The following is a 20920-nucleotide window of genomic DNA, read 5'->3' as shown; positions in this document are numbered from 1 at the left end:
ATGTTTTTTAAAAAGGAAGTAAATTAGGCTGAATTAACTGTTTTGCTGTCAGACAAGGTGTAGCAGTGGTAAGGTGTTGGGACTGCTGTTGAGAGAGCTTTGTGTAGGCCTCAACAGTTTGTTGGCACCGTTTGCCACCATTAAAGTGCAATTAATGTATTGTTTAGTTTTGTGTAGTGGCTTTGCTGGCATGCATAATTTTTTATATAAAAATAAATAAATTGCCCCACCAAGATGTACATGCTAAAATCACCACTGGCAAGGAATGCCAGTTTTGCATTTCTTTTCTCTCATTAATTGGATGCAACTGAAGAAATCTTAGCTCGATTGAATCTTGTAGGGTAATATTTTCCATATCATTATTTCTCTCTCGTTACAGATTCCTCTCGAGCATCTTTGAACAACATGATATTGCATTCTCACAGGAGAATGACCGCAGCAGGTAACCTAACGGTATTGTTTGTTGTCATTCTTAAAATTCGAATTCATATTCATATTGCGCCAAATTTGCTTTACACCCTATGTTCCATAATGTTGGAATGGAATATATTAATGTTATTTCTAGCTGATGTTATTTTTTATTTCTAGCTACTAATTAGAAACTGCACCATAAATCCAGCTGCATATCGAATGTTGTGATTGCATAAAGGCCATTTACTTTGGCAAATGGCAGGAGTGGGATGTCAGCAAATAAGACTGGTACCCAGACTACCATTGACGGCTTACACCATTTTAATGTAGTCAAATGAGTGGAACTAAGTGGAGTCATGCCCAACCAGGTCATCAGGAGGGTTCAGCCAATCGTGAAGAAAATGGACTACTTCAAAAAGGAGATGGCGCTGCCCATGCTGTTTTGGACCCTATAATGACACCTATACAAAGATGAGTCCTCTATGGTCCCCTCCAAACTTGGATGCCACTTGACTTCACTGTACTAGCACAGAGTACTCAAACTGTCTTTGGTACTAGCATTTGAATCCCGTGCAGCATTCATTCGGTTTGACTCCAAATATTTTAACACAGCAAATCCATGTGGATGGATTAAATCAACCTCCAACGTTCATTTGGTTTGCTAACAACAATCACGCTCTAGTCTAGTAGGGTTTGTTTACGTTAGGTCCATACGTCCAATGCCTTAGCCAATCACAAATCGCAGAACAAATAGGCGGGACTCAAATCAACCAATGGATGCAACAAACGCCATTCGTTTCCTACGGTCGTCACTATTACCACAAACAGAAAGTCATAAACTCCGCCTATTTCTACAATGTATCTTATTCAAATCAGATTTTAAACCTAACCTTAACCACACTGCTAACTGTATGCCTAACCCTAACTTTAATTAAGACCAAAAAGCTAATTTTTATTTTCATAAAATTGTACGATTTAGCAACTTTGTGGCTGTGATAACTCGTGACAACCGTTTTCTACAGAGAGCATCAACTGTTGAATAGCAGTAGCACAAAACAAAAGGCACGGTAGTGAATGAAGGTAAAAAACAACAACATTTAATTCGAAATCTCACCATACCAATCGAGCGAGATACTTCTTGATCGTAGGATATGTGTCTTCGGTTTGAATTTGCTTTCCATCTTCGCAATTCTAACTAACTGGCCAAATTAGCTAGGTACAGTAGCTAACTTGAACTTGTTCTGTTCAGCTTGCTAGCATACTGTAGATACCAAAGGTTGTGTTGCTAATGTTAGCTAGCTACTGTTCTTTAACTCTGAAATCAAGGTCAGAATGGATCAGCTCAGCTAGACGCTAATGGTAAAAAGAGCACGCACTGTTTGTAGCCTGACAATACATACTATTCAAGGAAATAGCTAGTCATTGATTGAGATGAAATGGAACAGTTAAATGTTGTCTTGGACCGGTTAGTTAAATAAAATTATACTGTTGCTATACGTGCATTATATTGTTGACTGTCTATCTTATCGTATGCTGTCTATGCACCAATATTTTTCATAATTTCCTTGTCATTATAGTTGTCTAGTGTATTTTACTAGAAAATGAGAATGGGATTATTATAGGCAAGCAGTCATGTAAGCCTAACCATATAGCCAGTCCTCTGATCCACCAGAGCCATGTCTTCTGAGGATCCCTTCCAGGACTCTCTAGATGACGATCTAGACTGCTTCTCAGAGCCTGGGAGAGGGAGCAGGATACGCAGCAGTGTCTACACCAAAACCCCAGAGATGGAGAGTAACTGGTGAGGTCCATGAGACACATACACACACTAGCCCACAAACAGCTTTCAGTGTGGATCCAACTGATTTCTAATCCGCTCTCTTTTGTTGTTATACTTAGTTATGGAGACTATGGAGCCACCGGCGGCAAAAGTCCCCTGATGAAAACATTGATGGATGCAGAAGCAGCGGCCAACTCTGCAGCCGTACAGCTCATGTCGTTCAAGGAGATCCTGGAGGATGATTTTGCCGTAATGTGAAGTCCTTTGTAATTGATGTGCTTACAGTGTACCTGTCTTTATTTTGAGATGCACAACCCGATATCAAAATGTTCAATTCATTAACAACTTGTTAATGTGTCCAAAGTAAAATTTAATTCATCCTTCTATTATAAAGGACTCAAGACACTCTGCCTCTGATAACCGGCGGATGTCAAGGCAGAGAGGCCTTCTGCTGGAGAAGTTGGAGGTCTTTAAACGGATTAACAAGTCTGTTCGACAGCAACTCCAAGACCTGCAGGATGCAGAGGTTGGTCTTATCAACCAGTTATAATCTGGCTAATAACTACTACTTTGGGGGCCTGTCAGGTTGCAATTTATAAGGGGGTCATGTTTATGACAATTTTTACAATGCATTATAACTGCAACATAATGCATTAAACTGTACTTGTGGACTAAAGTCAACTGCAACTTTGTCTTTTTATGTGTTGCGTGAAATAACATGTTTTTACTACCTCTTTTTGTCTCCTTTTTTATTAGGCATCTCGAATGGAGACAGACAAACACATTGATCTCTTACTAAAGAAGCTTACGCAGGCTGAGTGTGATAATCTGGTAAATTGCTCCTCATTTGGGTAAAAAAAAGAGAACTTCAGACACTCCAGACCTGTATTTAAACAGTGAAAAATTAACATAGCGGTGCCAAGGCTGAAGATTTTATATGGTCTGCCAACATGTTATACATTTTACATTTTAGTCATTTAGCAGACACTCTTATCCAGAGTGATTTACAGGAGCAATTAGGGTTAAGTGCCTTGCTCAAGGACAGATTTTTCACCTAGTCGGCTCGGGGATTCTAACCAGCAACCTTTCGGTTACTGGCCCAACGCTCTTGACTGCTGTGTTACCTGCCGCCTAGAGGGTAGGGTAATTCAGTGCAGTAGTTCAGATGGCTCAATGGGTTGAAACATGGTGCTTGAAAGATTAAGGTTGGGGATTTGATTCAATCCTGCATGGGCCACATGTACTGAACTTGTGTGCTAACTTTGTAAGACACTTGGGATAGAAAAGCATCTGCTCCTGTTCACTATACACATATGTAATTTTACTGTTGTACTGTGAGTAAGATAAAAGTTTTTGTTATTTTGTTTCCACCAGCATTTGAAAAGAAATTTGAACGATAAAGACAAAATGGTGGATGAACTGATGGGTTTGCGGAAGAAAGAAATGGTGAGCTTTTGGCCTTTAATTTCACATGAAATACAGTCACATCTGAAATTATTGGCACCCTTGATAAAGATTAGCAAAAAATTACTGTATAAAATAAATAATACCAAACTATATTTTATGCTCCAAAAAATTGGGAAATGATATTATTTTATACAATTGCAATACAATACAAAAAAATAAATTATTATCATATTTATTAACATTCTATTTTTTAGGTCAATCTCAGCTTAAGGAACTGTATTGTGGCCTTTCATGGCTTCCTGTTTCACTGGGGTATAAAAATGAGGTAACACGCATGTGAAATCCATTTGTCATCCATCACCAAGGGGAAAGGCAAAGCACTCAGAAATTAAAAGAGAGAAATTATTGTTAAATCAGGCAATAGGTACAAAAAAAATGACTGAAAAAACAAATGTATCACTATTAGGGCAACAATTAAGAAGTTCAAAACCACTGGAACAGTGGTAAATTTGCCTTCTAGAGGACCTTCTAGAGGATCTTGTCCCCACGCACAGTGGGGAAGATGGTTCGGGAGGCAAAAGAAGTCCAAGGGCCAGTATTGGAGAATTACAGAACGCATTGTGGAGTCACAAAGTCTCCAAATCTACAATTAGACACCACCTCCATGCCAATAGTCTGGAAGGGTTGCCATAAAAAGAGCCTTCATTGAGAGAAACCAACCAATGTCAATGCCTGGAGTTTGCTAAAGGTCATTGGCACTTGGATTGGAACCAGTGTTATGGTCAGACGAAAATCAAGCTCTTTGGACTTTCACAACGGTGGTGGGTTTGGCCTCTAAAGAAGGATGCATATGCAGAAAATAACCTCATTCCCTCTGCAGGATATGGTGGTGGATCTTTGATGTTATGGTGCTGTTTTGCTTCCAATGGTTCTGGGGCCCTTGTCAACGGCATCATGAACTCTACCAAGTAGTGGGTCATTTTAGTAGAACACCTGGTTGCCTCTCTTACCAGAAAATCAACATTTTGCAATGGCCATTTTCATTGGAAACCTGTGGTTTGAATTGAAGGCTGTGCATAAGCACAGAATGAAGGATATCAAGGAACTAGAAAGATTCTATATGACGGAATGGTTGGTCTAAGATCCCTACCCAATGTGTTCTTCAATATCATAAGACGTTATAGAAAAAGGCTAACCACCCTTATCCTTGCAAGCAATTCTATTAATGTAAAATAATCTAATAAAAAATGCTGTTTGAGCCTACAATATATAGTATCTCAGTATTTGTATTTATTTTATACAGTGTTTTTTGCTCATCTTCATCAAGCGTGCCAATCATTTTGGATGTGACTATTTTGTACAACGATAAAACACATTGACAAAGGAATAAATCATACTGTTCGAAAGCAGTGCCCTCACACCAGCTCTTTCTGCTTTGATGCTCCACAGGAGAACACCGAGAATGCGGTCCATGCCACCAAGTCTGTGGAGACCACACGTGCTCACCTGCAGGGCCAGCTACACAGCAAAGAGGCCGACAACAACCGTCTCACCGTGCAGCTTCGGGTAACACACAAGTTCAGGCATCAGTCTATTAGTCAGTCAATCAATCACTATATTGTCTGAGTTGGGAAAGGTGTATATCTAAGCCTTAACCATTCTGTCTGTAGAATAAGACACCGGTAATGTAAAGGAGCTAGTTTGCAGTCAGTATTATGCTTCCAGCCTGTGTGTGTGATGTCGGTGACTGTTGGGAAGAAAGACAGCAAAAAGTAGACATTTCTGTTTCACAAAGAATAGTCTTCTACAACCCATTCAAGACGGACGTCGTCCATGAGTGAAATCCTATCTTGTTTTCACCAGGCTAGAGATAATTATTTAGATATGTTGAAAGGTTAAACAGTCAGTGTTTGTTCCCTGTCTTTCTTTCTCCCAGGGTTTGGAGAGGCAGCTGACTGAGCAGAAGCTGGAGATAGATGGTCTGAGGGGGGAGATCTCTAGTGTGTCTGAGAAGGCCGAACAGGAGAAAGAGGGCCTGAAGAAGGCCACCCGTGCCCAGAAACAGAGGGCCGAGAGGTTCGAAGCTGCTGTGGATAAATGTTACACTCAGCTGAGGGAGAAGGTATGTATGTGTAATGTTGGTAGTCAGTTTGGTGGTCATCATTTTCTCTTCCCCAGGGTTGTTCAGGCTGGAGAACATGTTTTGAAACCTGGAGATACTACATTAACCTTAACACCACAGCTCTTTTAGTTGTATTTTTGTAATACTTTTTATTTATTGGTTTTAGATCGCATTAGAATCCCAACAAGAGATATACATATTTACACCCCCCCTCCCCCAACATGAAAAGGAAATAATTAACCTCAACACGCCAACAGTCAGCATTTCATAAAACAATATAATGGTACGCGGACACGCACCCACACATGCATACACACATCTGCACTACTACAGTCGCATACATGCACCCATTCTCACACACATCCACCGACACACACACCCATCTCTTTCAAACATATACATTTTATCTCCTGTTAGGGCCTATAAATATTTGACAATATAATGTCCGTTTTCTATACTTTTTCCCATCGTATCTCAGTTATTTGGTTTCTTATTCTATGAGTTATCATTTACCATACTGTAGATTTCATTAATTGTTTCTTTCCAATTGCTTATTTGTGGTGCCAGGGGTTTAAGCCAGTTTCTAGTCATCTGTTTAAGTGCTGTTATTCTCAGAATTCTGAAAAGGTACTTATCATTTTGGAGGACCAGTGTATGAGGGGTTCTCCCAAGGAACATGTGTTCTGGATTTAGAGAACGTGAGTGTTCAAGCGTATCATCCAGTACTTTATATACTTCGGTCCAGAAATGATTGAGGACTGGGCAGGAAAATAGTATGTGGATGTGATTAGCCCTGCTCTCCCCACAGTCACGGCAGCAATTTGGTGTGATGTCACAGTTGTATTGTTGTTGTATTATAGGAGTTATGAAACATCTTGACTGAATTTTCCGAGAGAATTCCCTACAGAGTAGAGAGTTGTCTTGGACTTGTTCTTCTAGATATGTCCTCCCATTCCTCTGCGGTTGTTACTATTTGCAGCTCGTCTAACCAATTGGTTTTCACTATAATGTTCTCATCTTTTGTCTCTTCTCCGATAATTCTGTGCCCCAGCACATTCTTGGCATTTACTCTCTTAGATGTCTTTTCTGTCTAATTAAAGGATGTACAGTGCCTTTGGAATGTTTTCAGACCCCTTGACGTTTTCCACATTTTGTTACATTACAGCCTTATTCTACAATTGATTAAATTAGGGATGCACCAATATTAAATTTTTGCCTGATACCGATATCTGATATTTTCCTTGTTAAAAAACCCGATATCAAGATACCGTTATTAAACATTTTAACGTCTTTTTAAGTATTATAGTACAGTTAAATATTTGAGACACAAACACACTGACCAAAAAGTTATTTTGTTGGCATTTGCGTACACTACCGTTCAAAAGTTTGGGGTCACTTGGAAATGTCCTTGTTTTTGAAAGAAAAGCACGTTTTTTTTGTCCATTAAAATAACATCAAGTTGATCATAAATACAGTGTAGACATCGTTAATGTTGTAAATGACTATTGTAGCTGGAAACGGCTCATTACAGAGGCCCATTATCAGCAACCATCACTCCTGTGTTCTAATGGCACGTTGTGTTAGCTAATCCAAGTTGATCATTTTAAAAGGCTAATTGATCATTAGAAAACCCTTTTGCAATTATGTTAGCACAGCTGAAAACGGTTGTCCTGCTTAAATACAACTGGCCTTCTTTAGAACTTTATTCTGAAACGTGTCAGTCTATTCTTGTTCTGAGAAATGACGTTTTTGTTGTTGATACAGCATCGTCTTTATATCCGAAAATAATAATTTTGGGTATAAACTTTCTAAGGGCTCCATCTAAATTCACCCCCTCCGACGTTCCTCCGCACTGCCACTCACAACCTTTGGCACAGTTTGATTATCCATCTGTCTACATGTAGCGGTTGATTTTTGGGTTCATCCATACAATAATGGATTTTAGTTGGTCAGCCTGGGCTAGTTTTCAAATCAAATCAAATCAAATTTATTTATATAGCCCTTCGTACATCAGCTGATATCTCAAAGTGCTGTACAGAAACCCAGCCTAAAACCCCAAACAGCAAGCAATGCAGGTGTAGAAGCACGGTGGCTAGGAAAAACTCCCTAGAAAAGCCAAAACCTAGGAAGAAACCTAGAGAGGAACCAGGCTATGTGGGGTGGCCAGTCCTCTTCTGGCTGTGCCGGGTAGAGATTATAACAGAACATGGCCAAGATGTTCAAATGTTCATAAATGACCAGCATGGTCGAATAATAATAAGGCAGAACAGTTGAAACTGGAGCAGCAGCACGGCCAGGTGGACTGGGGACAGCAAGGAGTCATCATGTCAAGTAGTCCTGGGGCATGGTCCTAGGGCCGCGGTTCAGTTGAAACTGGAGCAGCAGCACGGCCAGGTGGACTGGGGACAGCAAGGAGTCATCATGTCAGGTAGTCCTGGGGCATGGTCCTAGGGCTCAGGTCCTCCGAGAGAGAGAAGGAGAGAATTAGAGAACGCACACTTAGATTCACACAGGACACATTAGTTTTAAGTTTGACACGGGCTTTTCTTGCTCCCCAGATGAATTTCCTCAAGAATGTGTCCCACCTTTTTAAAAGTATTTGGAGTAATAGTTATTGGTTGATTCTGGAACAGGAATACACTTCTTAGGAGAACGTTAATTTGAATCGTTTTCCATTCTTCCTGTTCTTGTTAAAGGTACTAATTTACATCTTTTGTAGGTCCTGTTTATGCTGAATTTCCAGTGTTCCTAACTTATACTGATGCAGTTTCATCAGATCTTGGTATTTAAGTGTGTTTTGATCCCATTTAAGTTTAAACTTTGTTTTGATGTCTTGGGATATTGGTTGACCTACCATCATTCTGTCTGATTTCACTGTATTTAGTCTGTACTGAGATACGACACTTGTTGTGCTTCATCCATAGTGATGGCAACTGACTGGTAGGTTTGATCAGTAGAGAATCGCATCGTCTGCGTATATTGCTAAGTTGTGTTCTTCCTGATCGATGTGTAGACGTTGTATTTTCTGATTGTTTGTTATACACTGAGTGTACAAAACATTAGGAACACCCCCTTTTGCCCTCAAAACGGCCTCAAGTTGTCGGGGCATGGACTCTATAAGGTATCAAAAGTGTTCCACAGGGATGCTGGCCGATGTTGACTCCAATGCTTCCCACAGTTGTTAAGTTGGCTGGATGTCCTTTGGGTGGTGGACCATTCTTGATACACAAGGAAAACTGTTGAGCATGAAAAACCCAGCAGTGTTGTAGTTCTTGACACACTCAAACCGGTGCCTCTGGCAACTGCTACGATACCCCATTCAAAGGCACTGAAATCTTTTGTCTTGACCATTCACCCTTTGATTGACACACATACACAATCCATGTCTCAATTGTCTCCAGGCTTAAAACTCCTTCTTTAACCTGTCCTCCCCTTCATCTACACTGATTTGAAGTGAATTTAACAGGAGACATTAAGTTATCATAGCATTCACCTGGGCAGTCTGTCATAGAAAGAGCCGAGTGAGTTCCTAATGTTTTGTGCACTCATTGTATTTTGGTCTAACGGTTCCATACTTAAAATCAAGATGGATGTCTTTTTTAAACTTTTGCTACGGTGTTCCCTACTGAACGCGACCCAGGTATTCCGTTGTTCCTTGCCAGTGACAGTAAACTGATTTATGTTATGTGGCATGATGACATGTAGGATGTTCAGCTGGCAGAGGCTTGTTCAGAGAGGGACACATGGAGGAGACAACAGGAGCAGAAGACAAACGCGAGAATTCTGCTTGATGCACAGATAGGACTACTGAAAGGGTATGTCGTTTCTCATTTTGACCTGGACACAAAAAAGCCTGGCATATTGTTAATCCAGGTCTTTGAGGCAATCAATGTTGTTCTTTTCATTTGAAAAGCTTTTCACATTTTCTCCTCGCAGAAAGTAGAAGTAGAAGCGGGCAAGTGGCAATTGTTAATTGATGTTTCATTACAGCCAAATAGCAGACATTACTGCAAAGCTACAGAAGGAGAGTGACGAATTCACTGCTGCGAACGAGGTCTTACTGCTAAAAGTGGAAAAACTCAACGCTGAAAACGGAGACATTGGCCTTGAGAACGCAACCCTCAAGGTAGGACAATTAAACACCAATATAGACCTTTTAAGTTGTGTATGCACCAACCAAAAACTATTGATTTACTTCAACTCGAGCCATGGATTAGTCCCAAATTATCTAAACTACCACATCTATAAACACATTTTGTAAACTATTACATCTAATTGCTTAGATAACAAACCTAGCTCTACTGCTTTTTAATTTGTGTACCTTTTCTGTTTATTCTAACATGTAAAACGTCTTCCCACCTTAATACAGGATCATGTGTTTCTACACTCCCCTCTATGTATTTGGACAGTGACGCTAACATTTTACATTTGGCTCTATACTCCAGCATTTTGGATTTGAGGTCAAATGTTTCATATGAGGCGACAGTACAGAATCTCACCTTTTTTTATTTGAGGGTTTTTCCATGCATGTTTTACCGTTTAGAAATGAAAACACTTTATATGTCTAGTCCACCCATTTGAAGAAGTCATAAGTAATTTGGCCAAATTCACATATAGTGTATTAAAGTGGTAAAAAGTTTGGTATTTGGTCCCATATTCCTTGCACTCAATGACTACCTCAAGCTTGTGACTACAAACTTGTTGCATGCATTTGCAGTTTGTTTTGGTTGTGTTTTGGGTTATATTTTTACCCAAAAGGAACTGAATGGTGAAAGTAAGAATAGTTTCTGAACACTTCTACATTAATGTGTATGCTACTATGATCATGAATAATCATTAATGAATCGTGGATAATCACGAGTAGTAAGGCTTACAGTGGTAGAAATAGCATACCCTCTGAAAATGCTAACCTTCCCTGTTATTGGTAATGCTGAGCGGTTAGCATGTTTTGTTGTATCCTCTGTAATCTTCTCACTCATCATTATTCATGATTCATTCATGACTTTTCCTAATCATGGCATTATCAGGATTAATTTACATGTGTTCAGAAACATCTTACCTACTCACTTAGAAAGAATTACTCATTGTGCAGTTCCGATTAGGCAAAACATGATCTAAAACACAACTACAACAGTCTGACAAGCTTGACGTAGTCATTGTGTGGCAGGAATGCCGGACCAAATACTACACTTTTGATCGCTATAATACACTTTGAGGGAATTTGTCCAAATACTTATGACTTCTTCAACTGGGGGGACAAGATACATAAAGTGCTTCCATTTCCAAACAGTCAAACAGATTTGTATGAATATACCCTCAAATAAAATGTCGCCTGATCTCAAATCTAAAATGCTGGAGCCCAGAGCCACATTTTAAAATGTTCGCTTCACTGTCCGAACACCTATGGAGGGGGAGTGTATGTATGGTTATTAGTGTATGGTTTATTCCCACCATGTTTAGTATTCTATTTGTGTATTTATCTCCGGTTCCAGGCGTCCATCGTTGAGTTGGAGCTGCAGCTGGTCCATTCTAAAGCGGCGCTGAAAGAGGAGAGCGCCGTCTCACAGGAGAGGAAAGACCAAGCAGAACAGTATCAGAGTCAGGCAGGGATCCCGCACCCCACCACACTTCCAAGTTCCCAAACCCACTGAATCCTATAGGAATGTATTGAGAGACTAAAAGGTAAGGCAGCAGCTGTCTGTTTTATTCACCTCCTATTGCCTCACATCTCTCAGGTGGCAGAGCTTCAACTGGAGGTGGAGGATCTGAAGATGAAGTTGGAGGGTTTTCTGAGGGAAGCAGAGAACACCAGAGAAGGAAGAGATGCGGAAGTGAAGAAGGTAAAGTCTTCTGTTGGCTACATTCAAATCAAATCAAAGTTTTCTTTGTCACGTGCGCCGAATACAACAGGTGTAGACCTTACAGTGAAATGTCGAATACAACCGATGTAGACCTTACAGTGAAATGCCGAATACAACCGGTGTAGACCTTACAGTGAAATGCCGAATACAACCGGTGTAGACCTTACAGTGAAATGCCGAATACAACAGGTGTAGATCTTACAGTGAAATGCCGAATACAACAGGTGTAGACCTTACAGTGAAATGCCGAATACAACAGGTGTAGACCTTACAGTGACTCTAACCAACAGTGCAAAAAGGGTATTAGGTGAACAATAGGTAAGTAGAAAAATAAAAACGACAGTAAAAAGACAGTGAAAAATAACAGTAGCAAGGCTATATACCGTATCGAGGCTATAACAGTAGCGAGGCTACATACAGGCACCGGTTAGTCAGGCTGATTGAGGTAGTATGTACATGAATGTATATTTAATGTGACTATGCATATATGATCAACAGAGAGTAGCAGCAGCTTTGTCTTAAAGGGATAATTCTGGATTTTGGCAATGAGCTGGCATGCTAGTAGATAATCATAAACTTCTAGTTATTGCGTTTAAGCTAGTTAGCATTTTCTCGCAAAACTAGCTCTAACTTCCTTCAAACTGGACACCGAGGCATAAAAATGGTATCTACAAGTTCATCTCACTCTAGGGAAGTAGATAAAGGGCCTCGTTGCCAAAAATCCCAAAGTATCTCTTTAAATTGGTTTGTGTCGTTCATAATTAAAGCAAGAGAGGGTTCACTCAACAGAATAGAATATCAAATTGCTTGAAATAGTTTGAGACACAAACACTACTTGGTTCAGTAAAATTTAAAATGAATGTGATATCCTGTATGTTTTGATATTTGTTTACTAACATTTGTAGTTGTTTCTGGTCTTTCCCGTACCCACGCATGTGCTGTTAACCATTTCAAAGTGCACAATGCACAGCTTCACATTTATCCTCGGCGTAAAAACCAACGTATACTGTCATTTTAGAATTCAGTGATCATTGGGGTTCTCTAGTCTGCATCCTAATCTATGGTTCAACTATCAACACGTCAGTTTAACAGGACTGGAAAGTAACTGCTGCTTCTGATTAAACCACATTTTGCTGAAAGCCTTCAAAATATTCTCTCTGAGGGGAAAAAAACACATCCGTGGTGAATGGCCATGCCCTGCTTCCGCATACATTACCTATGCTTCAGTTCCCAGTCAGGGTCCAGTCGGTGAAAGCTACTCAGAGAGGTGCAGCCAATCAGTCACTAACATTTCTCTGCTCCCCTGCCTTGCCGGCCTGCACGCCCCTCCCCCGGGACCCCAGGTGAGGTTGGAGCTGGAGGGGCGCGTGAGGGAACTGGAAGAGTACCCCGAGTTACTGGGCACCGCGGAGCAGAGTCTGGCGGAGTGCCAGGACAACCTGAGGCGCTCGGAGAAGAGATGTGCAGACAAGGCAGAGGCTATTAGACAACTGCAGGTTAAGGTGTGCGTATAGCCGTATGACTTAATGTCAGTTGTCGATGGGCAAGTAAGCACTGAGGTGGTGGAGTACAGTATCTACCACCAGATGTCAGTCAAACCCCATGTATGGTTTCCCATTATACTGTTAGAATTACATCTCCATGTTATTCTAGTGCATCCCTCGGTTCCAGCTTTGAGTTGGTGTTGAGGTTTGTGATTGGATGTACTTGGATTGCAGTAAAAAAAAAAAGTTAGGTCGAAAGCCATATGTGCCCCTTTTGTAGTATTGTGTGTTTTGTAAAGCTGTGATGATCACCTTCAACTGTTTTAAAATGTGTTTCTATGAATGTTTCGGCGCTGTCCAATCAACGCTTGCCTTTTTTTGAATGTTCCTCATATCACCGTTGTACAGTGTTTGTGTGCTGTGTTGGTGACTTGATAAGCCAATGTAATTTCAGTAATTGCGTGGTGCAACTCTTTAGTGTTGCGCTGTATATGTTTGAACCCCCATTTCAAGTCCCCGTTAGTCAAGACTATTCAAATGAACATACATTCAGCATCTGTCATATCATTCAGTCATAGTCCAACTAAAAATTTTTTTTGCCTAACCACAAAGGTATGATTATTGTGCGTCCAGGTGGAGAGACAGGGGGAGAAGACGAGGTCGTCGATGGACATGAAGGAGTCTATCCACGAGGCCAACTCACAGTTACGGCAAAAATGGGAGGCTCTTCAAAGGTAAGGTTATTACTACTTTCTCTTCTTTTGAAATAATTAATACATTCTTCCGTTTTGCTTTTTGGTTTTCAAACTAGATTCCTCTGTATCAAAGTACATTAGCGACATTGAAGATATATTGTATTGTTTTTTATATACATTTTTACGCCTGCCCTGGGTGAATTCTAAAATGTTCTGAAATGTTAATGTACTGCTTGTGACTTGGGTATGGGTTACGAATGTGTTATGAATGGGTTCCTTATGCATTGCCGATGATGTATTCCAGGCAGATGGAGGAGCTTCATGGGGAGAACCAGGAGCTGGTCCGTAGGCTGGCAGGGCAGGAGGAGTCGCTACACTACAGCAGCAGGCAGCTAGAACAGCGTTCAGCAGACTGCCAGGCTCTCAACAGACAACTGGAGGCAGCAGTGGCCGATGTCAGGCAACAGGTACTCGGGGGTTAAATTTCTCCGTCACTGCGACGGATTTTCCTCGTCATTTTTTTTTTTTTTACATTTATTTTTAAGTTTTAGATTGAAAAGGACTGGAATTGGTCAAACTTGAAGTTTTAAAACATGTACAAAATGATCCTATTTCCTTAAAAGCATGATGTTCATTATGCAGGTTAACCTGGCCCCAGACAATGGATCTGAGATTGGCCTAAGTTTCAGTGGTGGGATTATTTTTTACTTTAACCCCTAGGTTACTGTATGATTGCTCCTGGATAGGATATTTTAATGTGTGGATGTGGACAGTATGTAATGCTCATACACTCAGCATATGGTTTTATTCAAATCTAGTGTATGTGTACATAGAAGCAAATTCAAATGCTCAGAATAAAGGTTCATATTAAGTGGAATCAATGTTCCCCGAAGGGGAATGGAAAGGCACAGAAGCGAATTGAAGATGGTGTTTTTTAGGGGATGAGTTCCTGTCGATATGTGTGGTTTTCTTTTTGACACATCTCATAATCTTTATTTATCTCATGCCGAGGTTTCCAAAGTCAAAGACAAAGCCGTCTCCAGAGAAAGTTCCCTTCAGACCAGAATCCTGGAGCTGGAGGCTGAGAAGAGCAGAAGAGAGAATGAGCTGAAACATATGAAACAAAGCAAGCAGTCAGTAAGTACCAGACACAATCACATACAGTGCCTTTAGAAAGAATTCACATCCCTAGACTTTTTCCACATTGTGTTGCGTTACAGACAAATTAAAAATCTATTAATTTTTTTTTTGTGTGTGACTGGCCTACACACAATACCCCATATTGTCAGTGGAATTATGTTTTTCAACATTTTGACAAATTTAATAAAAAATGAAAAGCTAAAATGTCTTGATTAAGTATTGTACTTCTTTTTTTTAATGGCAAGCCTAAATAAATTAAGGAGTAGAAATGGGCTTTACAAGTCCCATAATAAGTTGCATGGATTCTGTGTAATAATAGTTTTTAATGTAATTTTTGAATGACAACATCATCTCTGGACCACACACATACAATTATCTGTAAGGTCCCTCAAACACAGATTCAACCAAAGACCAGGGAGGTTTTCCAATGCCTCGCAAAGAAGGGCACCTATTGGTAGATTGGTTTAAAAAAAAAAGCTGACATTGAATATCCCTTTGAGTATGGTGAAGTTATTAGTTCCACTTTGGATGGTGTATCAATACACCCAGTCACCACAAAGATACAGGCTTCCTTCCTAATTCAGTTGCCAAAGAGGAAGGAAACCGCTCAGTGATTTCACCATGAGGCAATTTTTTTAAAACATTTTGAGTTTAATGGCTGTGATAGGGGAAAAGTGAGGATGGATCAACAACATTGCAGTTACTCCACAATGCTAAGCTAATTGACAGGGTGAAAAGAAGGAAGCATGTACAGAATAAAAATATTCAAAGAAATGCATCCTGTTTGCAACAAGGCATTAAAGTAATACTGCAAAAAAATTGTGGCAAACCAATACACTTTTTGTCCTGAACACAAAGTGTTATGTTTGGGGCAAATCCATCCCAACACATTACTGAGTACCACTTCATATTTTCAAGCATAGTGGTGGCTGCATCATGTTATTGTTATCATTAAGGGCTGGGGAGTTTTTCAGGATAAAAAGAAACGGAATGGAGCTAAGCACAGGCAAAAACCTGTTTGTCTGCTTTCCACCAGACACTGGGAGGTGAATTCACATTTCAGCAGGACAATAACCTAAAACACGAGGCCAAATCTACACTGGAGTTGCATACCAAGGCCAAATCTACAAAGGTGTTGCTTACCAAGAAGACAGTGAATGTTCCTGAGTGCCCGAGTTACAGTTTTTACTTAAATCTACTTGAAAATCTATGGCAAGACCTGAAAAAGGTTCTCTAGCAATGATCAACAACCAATTTGACAGAGCTTGAAGAATTACAAGTATTGACTCAGGGGTGTGAATACTTATGTAAATGAGATTTTCATTTTGAATACATTTGCTAAAATCTCTAAAAACATGCTTTCACTTTGTCATTTATAGGGTATTGTGTGTAGATGGGGGATAATGTAGCTACGATAGCCTACTGCAAACCATGTGACATTTTCCCCCATATCCCTCAAAGCTAATGAGAACACAGTACATTACTTTTTGATGCCATACAATACGCAATGAATCAGACCATTTTTCTATTTTAAAGCATAGTAGTACATACTGTACATTTGTCAGGTCAATGGATTGATTCCTTGGTGAATGAAATCATGTTAAGTGTTAACTGTTGTTTTGAGTTTGAGCGTAAAGCCTTATTGTCCTATGTGTATAAGCATATTTTCTGAGATTGTTATTTTTACCTTGACTGCACTACAAATGTCCAAATTTGGACAATAAAGAGATTGATTGGTTGTGTTGCTCTGCAGGCTGAGAAGCAATTTGAGGTGCGTCTAAAGGACCTGCAGCTCAGCCTGGACCAGTCAAAAAGCCACAAACAGAGCATTCAGAACTACGTAGACTTCCTCAAAAACTCTTACGCCACCATGTTTGACGAGGGACTACCACAGGCACCGTCTAGTTTTGGATCATCCTACTTTTTAAAATGATTACTCCGATATGTGTAATGTGTATTGTTGGTTCAATCTTGTTCAATATATGAGCATTATTTAAGAATAATGTGTTTGAGAATCAATGAATCGGCACATATACATTTTATGTTCGATAAAGTCCATGTAAATTTTTATATAGATCAGCTAATACTTTTTTTTGTCCATTTATAAATAGAATTTCAATAAAGTTTATAATGGCATATTGTACAGACCGTTTTCATCACAGAATCCAATTACAGAACCGCCACAGCCAATGTGTTTTTCTCTAGTCGTAAGTTTGTATATCACTCTTCGTGCTGTGCAGGATGTGGGAGCTTTTGAGAGCCAGTTTCATGTTCTGTTTGGGATCTCACTGTATCCAGGGTTTTGCTCATGAGTTGTCTGTCAACACTTTGCATAACATTAGGAGGAGAGGAAACAATCTGATGTAATGCCAACATCTGAAAACAAGGTACAGTTGCTTCAGTTGTCAGGCCTGGTTTCATCACAGGATCTCCAGATATCCAATATAGAACCAACAAACAGTCGTGGTTATAGTACCAGTCAAAGTTTGGACACACCTACTCATTCAAGGGTTTTTCATTACTTTTACTATATTCTACATTGTAGAATAATAGGGAAGGCATCAAAATTATGAAATAGCACATATGGAATCATGTAGTAACCAAAAAAGTGTTAAACAAATCAAAATACACTGCTCAAAAAATAAAGGGAACACTAAAATAACACATCCTAGATCTGAATGAATAAAATATTCTTATTAAATACTTTTTTCATTACATAGTTGAATGTGCTGACAACAAAATCACACAAAAATTATCAATGGAAATCAAATTTATCAACCCATGGAGGTCTGGATTTGAAAACCACACTACAGGCTGATCCAACTTTGATGTAATGTCCTTAAAACAAGTCAGAATGAGGCTCAGTAGTGTGTGTGGCCTCCATGTGCCTGTATGACCTCCCTACAATGCCTGGGCATGCTCCTGATGAGATGGCGGTTGGTCTCCTGAGGGATCTCCTCCCAGACCTGGACTAAAGCATCCGCCAACTCCTGGACAGTCTGTGGTGCAACGTGGCGTTGGTGGATGGAGCGAGACATGATGTCCCAGATGTGTTCAATTGGATTCAGGTCTGGGGAATGGGCGGGCCAGTCTATAGCATCACTGCCTTCCTCTTGCAGGAACTGCTGACACACTCCAGCCACATGAGGTCGAGCATAGTCTTGCATGAGGAGGAACCCAGGGCCACCCGCAGACCCTCATGGAGTCTGTTTCTGACCGTTTGAGCAGACACATGCACATTTGTGGCCTGCTGGAGGTAATTTTGCAGGGCTCTGGCAGTGCTCCTCCTGCTCCTCCTTGCACAAAGGCGGAGGTAGCGGTCCTGCTGCTGGGTTGTTGCCCTCCTATGGCCTCCTCCACATCTCCTGATGTACTGGCCTGTCTCCTGGTAGCGCCTCCATGCTCTGGACACTACGCTGACAGACACAGCAAACCTTCTTTCCACAGCTTGCATTGATGTGCCATCCTGGATGAGCTGCACAACCTGAGCCACTTGTGTGGGTTGTAGACTCCGTCTCATGCTACCACTAGAGTGAAAGCACCGCCAGCATTCAAAAGTGACCAAAACATCAGCCAGGAAGCATAGGAACTGAGAAGTGGTCTGTGGTCACCACCTGCAGAACCACTCCTTTATTGGGGGTGTCTTGCTAATTGCCTATAATTTCCACCTGTTGTCTATTCCATTTGCACAACAGCATGTGAAATTTATTGTCAATCAGTGTTGCTTCCTAAGTGGACAAAAGTGTGATTGACTTGGAGTTACATTGTTAAGTGTTCCCTTTTTTTGAGCAGTGTATATTCTATATTTGAGATTCTTTAAAGTAGCTACCCTTTGCCTTAATGACCGCTTTGCACACTCTTGGAATTCTCTCAACGAGCTTCACGAGGTAGTCACCTGGAATGCATTTCAATTAGCAGATGGGCCTTAACTTAATTTGTGGAATTTCTTTTCTTAATGCGTTTGAGCCAATCAGTTGTGGTGTGCCAAGGTAGGGGTGGTATACAGAACAGCCTTATTTGGTAAAAGGCCAAGTCCATATTATGGCCAGAACAACTCAAATAAGCAAAGAGAAACTACTGTCCATCATTACTTTAAGACATGAAGGTCAGTCAGTACGGAAAATGACAAGACTTTGAAAGTGCAGTCGCAAAAACCAAGTGCTATGACGAAACTGGCTCTCATGAGAACGGCCACAGGGAAGGAAAACCCAGAGTTACCTCTGCTGCAGAGGATAAGTTCATTAGAGTTAACTGCACCTCAGTTTGCAGCACAAATAAATGCTTCAGAGTTCAAGTAACAGAAACATCGCAACATCAACTGTTCGGAGGAGACTGCAGGTATCAGGCCTTCATAGTCGAATTAATTAATTGTTTTATTTATTGTCTTTTACATACAGTACCAGTCAAAAGTTTGGATACACCTACTTATTCAAGGGTTTTTCTTTATTTTCACTATTTCTACATTGTAAAATAATAGTGAAGACATCAGAACTATGAAATAACACATATGGAATCATGTAGTAACCAAAAAAGCTGTTCATATATTTGAGATTCTTCTTGGACTCAGACCAAATTTGAGATTTTTGGTTCCAACCTCTGTGTCTTTGTGAGTCCGAGTGCTGCATCAGATGACCTGGCCTCCACAATCACCCGACCTCAACCCAATTGAAATAATTTGGATGAGTTGGACCGCAGAGTGAAGGAAAAGCAGCTAACAAGTGCTCAGCATATGTGGGAACTCCTTCAAGACTGTTGGAAAAGCATTCCAGGTGAAGCTGGTTGAGAGAATGCCAAGAGTTTGAAAAGCTGTCATCGAGGCAAAGGGTGGCTACTTTGAAGATTCTCAAATATATGAACACCTTTTTTTGGTTACTACATGATTCCATATGTGTTATTTCATAGTTCTGATGTCTTCACTATTATTTTACAATGTAGAAATAGTGAAAATAAAGAAAAACCCTTGAATAAGTAGGTGTATCCAAACTTTTGACTGGTACTGTATGTAAAAGACAATAAATAAAACAATTAAACAAAAGTAGCTGCAACGTGAACCACAGGATGCTTCTTTACTTCCCCTCTTGGCCTCTTTCTGTTTCACTTTTGATGTGTTGAGTTGTAGAGGTTTTTGGGGTATACTGAAAGGCTTCCAGTCTGAATAACTTGCACTCAACTAGACTGGCCTACCAACAGGAACCTTGGCACATCTCATTGCTTTGTTACATAAGCTTGACTTGACATGTGTGATGACATCCAGGAACATTTGTTCCTCCTTGTGAGAGTCAGAGATGGACAGTGTCATTCCCATTGGGCCTAATCACTAATTACTGTTGTCCAGTGTTGCCTTTCACTGATTATTAGATAGCCATACATTCTTTGTTAGGGTGTATTAGCTGGAAGTTTGACCAAAGAGTGTGATGATGACTTCATTCTATTTGTCTTTGCCATTCATCGTTAAAGGCACAGATCCAGGATTTCTAAATTACAGCCAGAGACTGGAGAGGCTGTAATTTAGAAGTTTCTAACCTCTCTTTTACAGCATTCACAGAAGAGAAGGTTTTGTGGTGGGTATAGGAAACACGTCAATGCTTACGCTTTGACTGCCTTGACCATGAAGAGAAGAAAAACTGCAATTGATTAGTTGTACAGAATACTCAGTGTACTGGGCCACCGTTTGGTTATGTCATGATTATGGGACTGTTAAGTGTTGGTTTGAGTCATCATCCTGCCTGGATTTGTCTGGCGGTGAGTTGATATTATGTAAACTCATTAAACCCTAGGGTATAGGGAAGAGGCTAATAATGTCAGTCAAGTTCTCTGCCTCACAGGGTTGGGGTCAGTTCCATTTCAATTTTGGAAATAAATATCAAATTCCAATTTGTTTTATTTTTGAATTGATTGAAATTAAATTGACCAAAACCTCACGAGTCGGCTCTTAGCTAATGAATATGCTGTTAGGATCAGTAGACGTGAACTTGGAATAGACCTTGGAGGCTGTCCAAGGAGGAGTATGGAATTCTGCA

The 20920-nt window shown here is 40.3% G+C and overlaps 1 protein-coding gene and 1 long non-coding RNA gene across 6 annotated transcripts; one reads left to right on the top strand and one right to left on the bottom strand.

Annotated features, from left to right (window-relative positions):
* Positions 1-1242: 1242 nt before the first annotated feature.
* LOC135558879 (outer dense fiber protein 2-like) lies at positions 1243-17036 on the top strand. Of its 5 annotated transcripts, none has more exons than XM_064993075.1 (17): positions 1243-1491; positions 2084-2212; positions 2311-2440; positions 2586-2717; positions 2948-3022; positions 3566-3637; positions 5048-5164; positions 5535-5720; positions 9426-9535; positions 9711-9846; positions 11213-11323; positions 11456-11560; positions 12925-13083; positions 13699-13799; positions 14065-14227; positions 14772-14897; positions 16654-17036. In XM_064993075.1, the coding sequence occupies exons 2-17, from the start codon at positions 2088-2090 to the stop codon at positions 16831-16833; spliced, it is 2028 nt and encodes a 675-aa protein (XP_064849147.1). In that variant the 5' UTR covers positions 1243-1491; positions 2084-2087; the 3' UTR covers positions 16834-17036. The 5 variants fall into 5 exon arrangements, with proteins under 5 accessions (XP_064849147.1, XP_064849148.1, XP_064849150.1 ...); XM_064993076.1 differs by having other exon boundaries at positions 2068-2212; XM_064993077.1 differs by lacking the exon at positions 1243-1491 and adding an exon at positions 1752-1770.
* LOC135558880 (uncharacterized) lies at positions 14547-17330 on the bottom strand. The gene is made up of 2 exons (XR_010458410.1): positions 17049-17330; positions 14547-14867 (listed from the first exon to the last, which is right to left on the bottom strand). It is a non-coding gene; the product is annotated as an uncharacterized LOC135558880 (long non-coding RNA).
* Positions 17331-20920: the final 3590 nt, after the last annotated feature.

The sequence above is a fragment of the Oncorhynchus masou genome, chromosome 17 (genome assembly GCF_036934945.1).
Source record: "Oncorhynchus masou masou isolate Uvic2021 chromosome 17, UVic_Omas_1.1, whole genome shotgun sequence".
NCBI classification, from domain to species: domain Eukaryota; kingdom Metazoa; phylum Chordata; class Actinopteri; order Salmoniformes; family Salmonidae; genus Oncorhynchus; species Oncorhynchus masou.
Note: the sequence above shows the minus strand (reverse complement) of the source record. Positions and strands in the feature narration are given on the sequence as shown.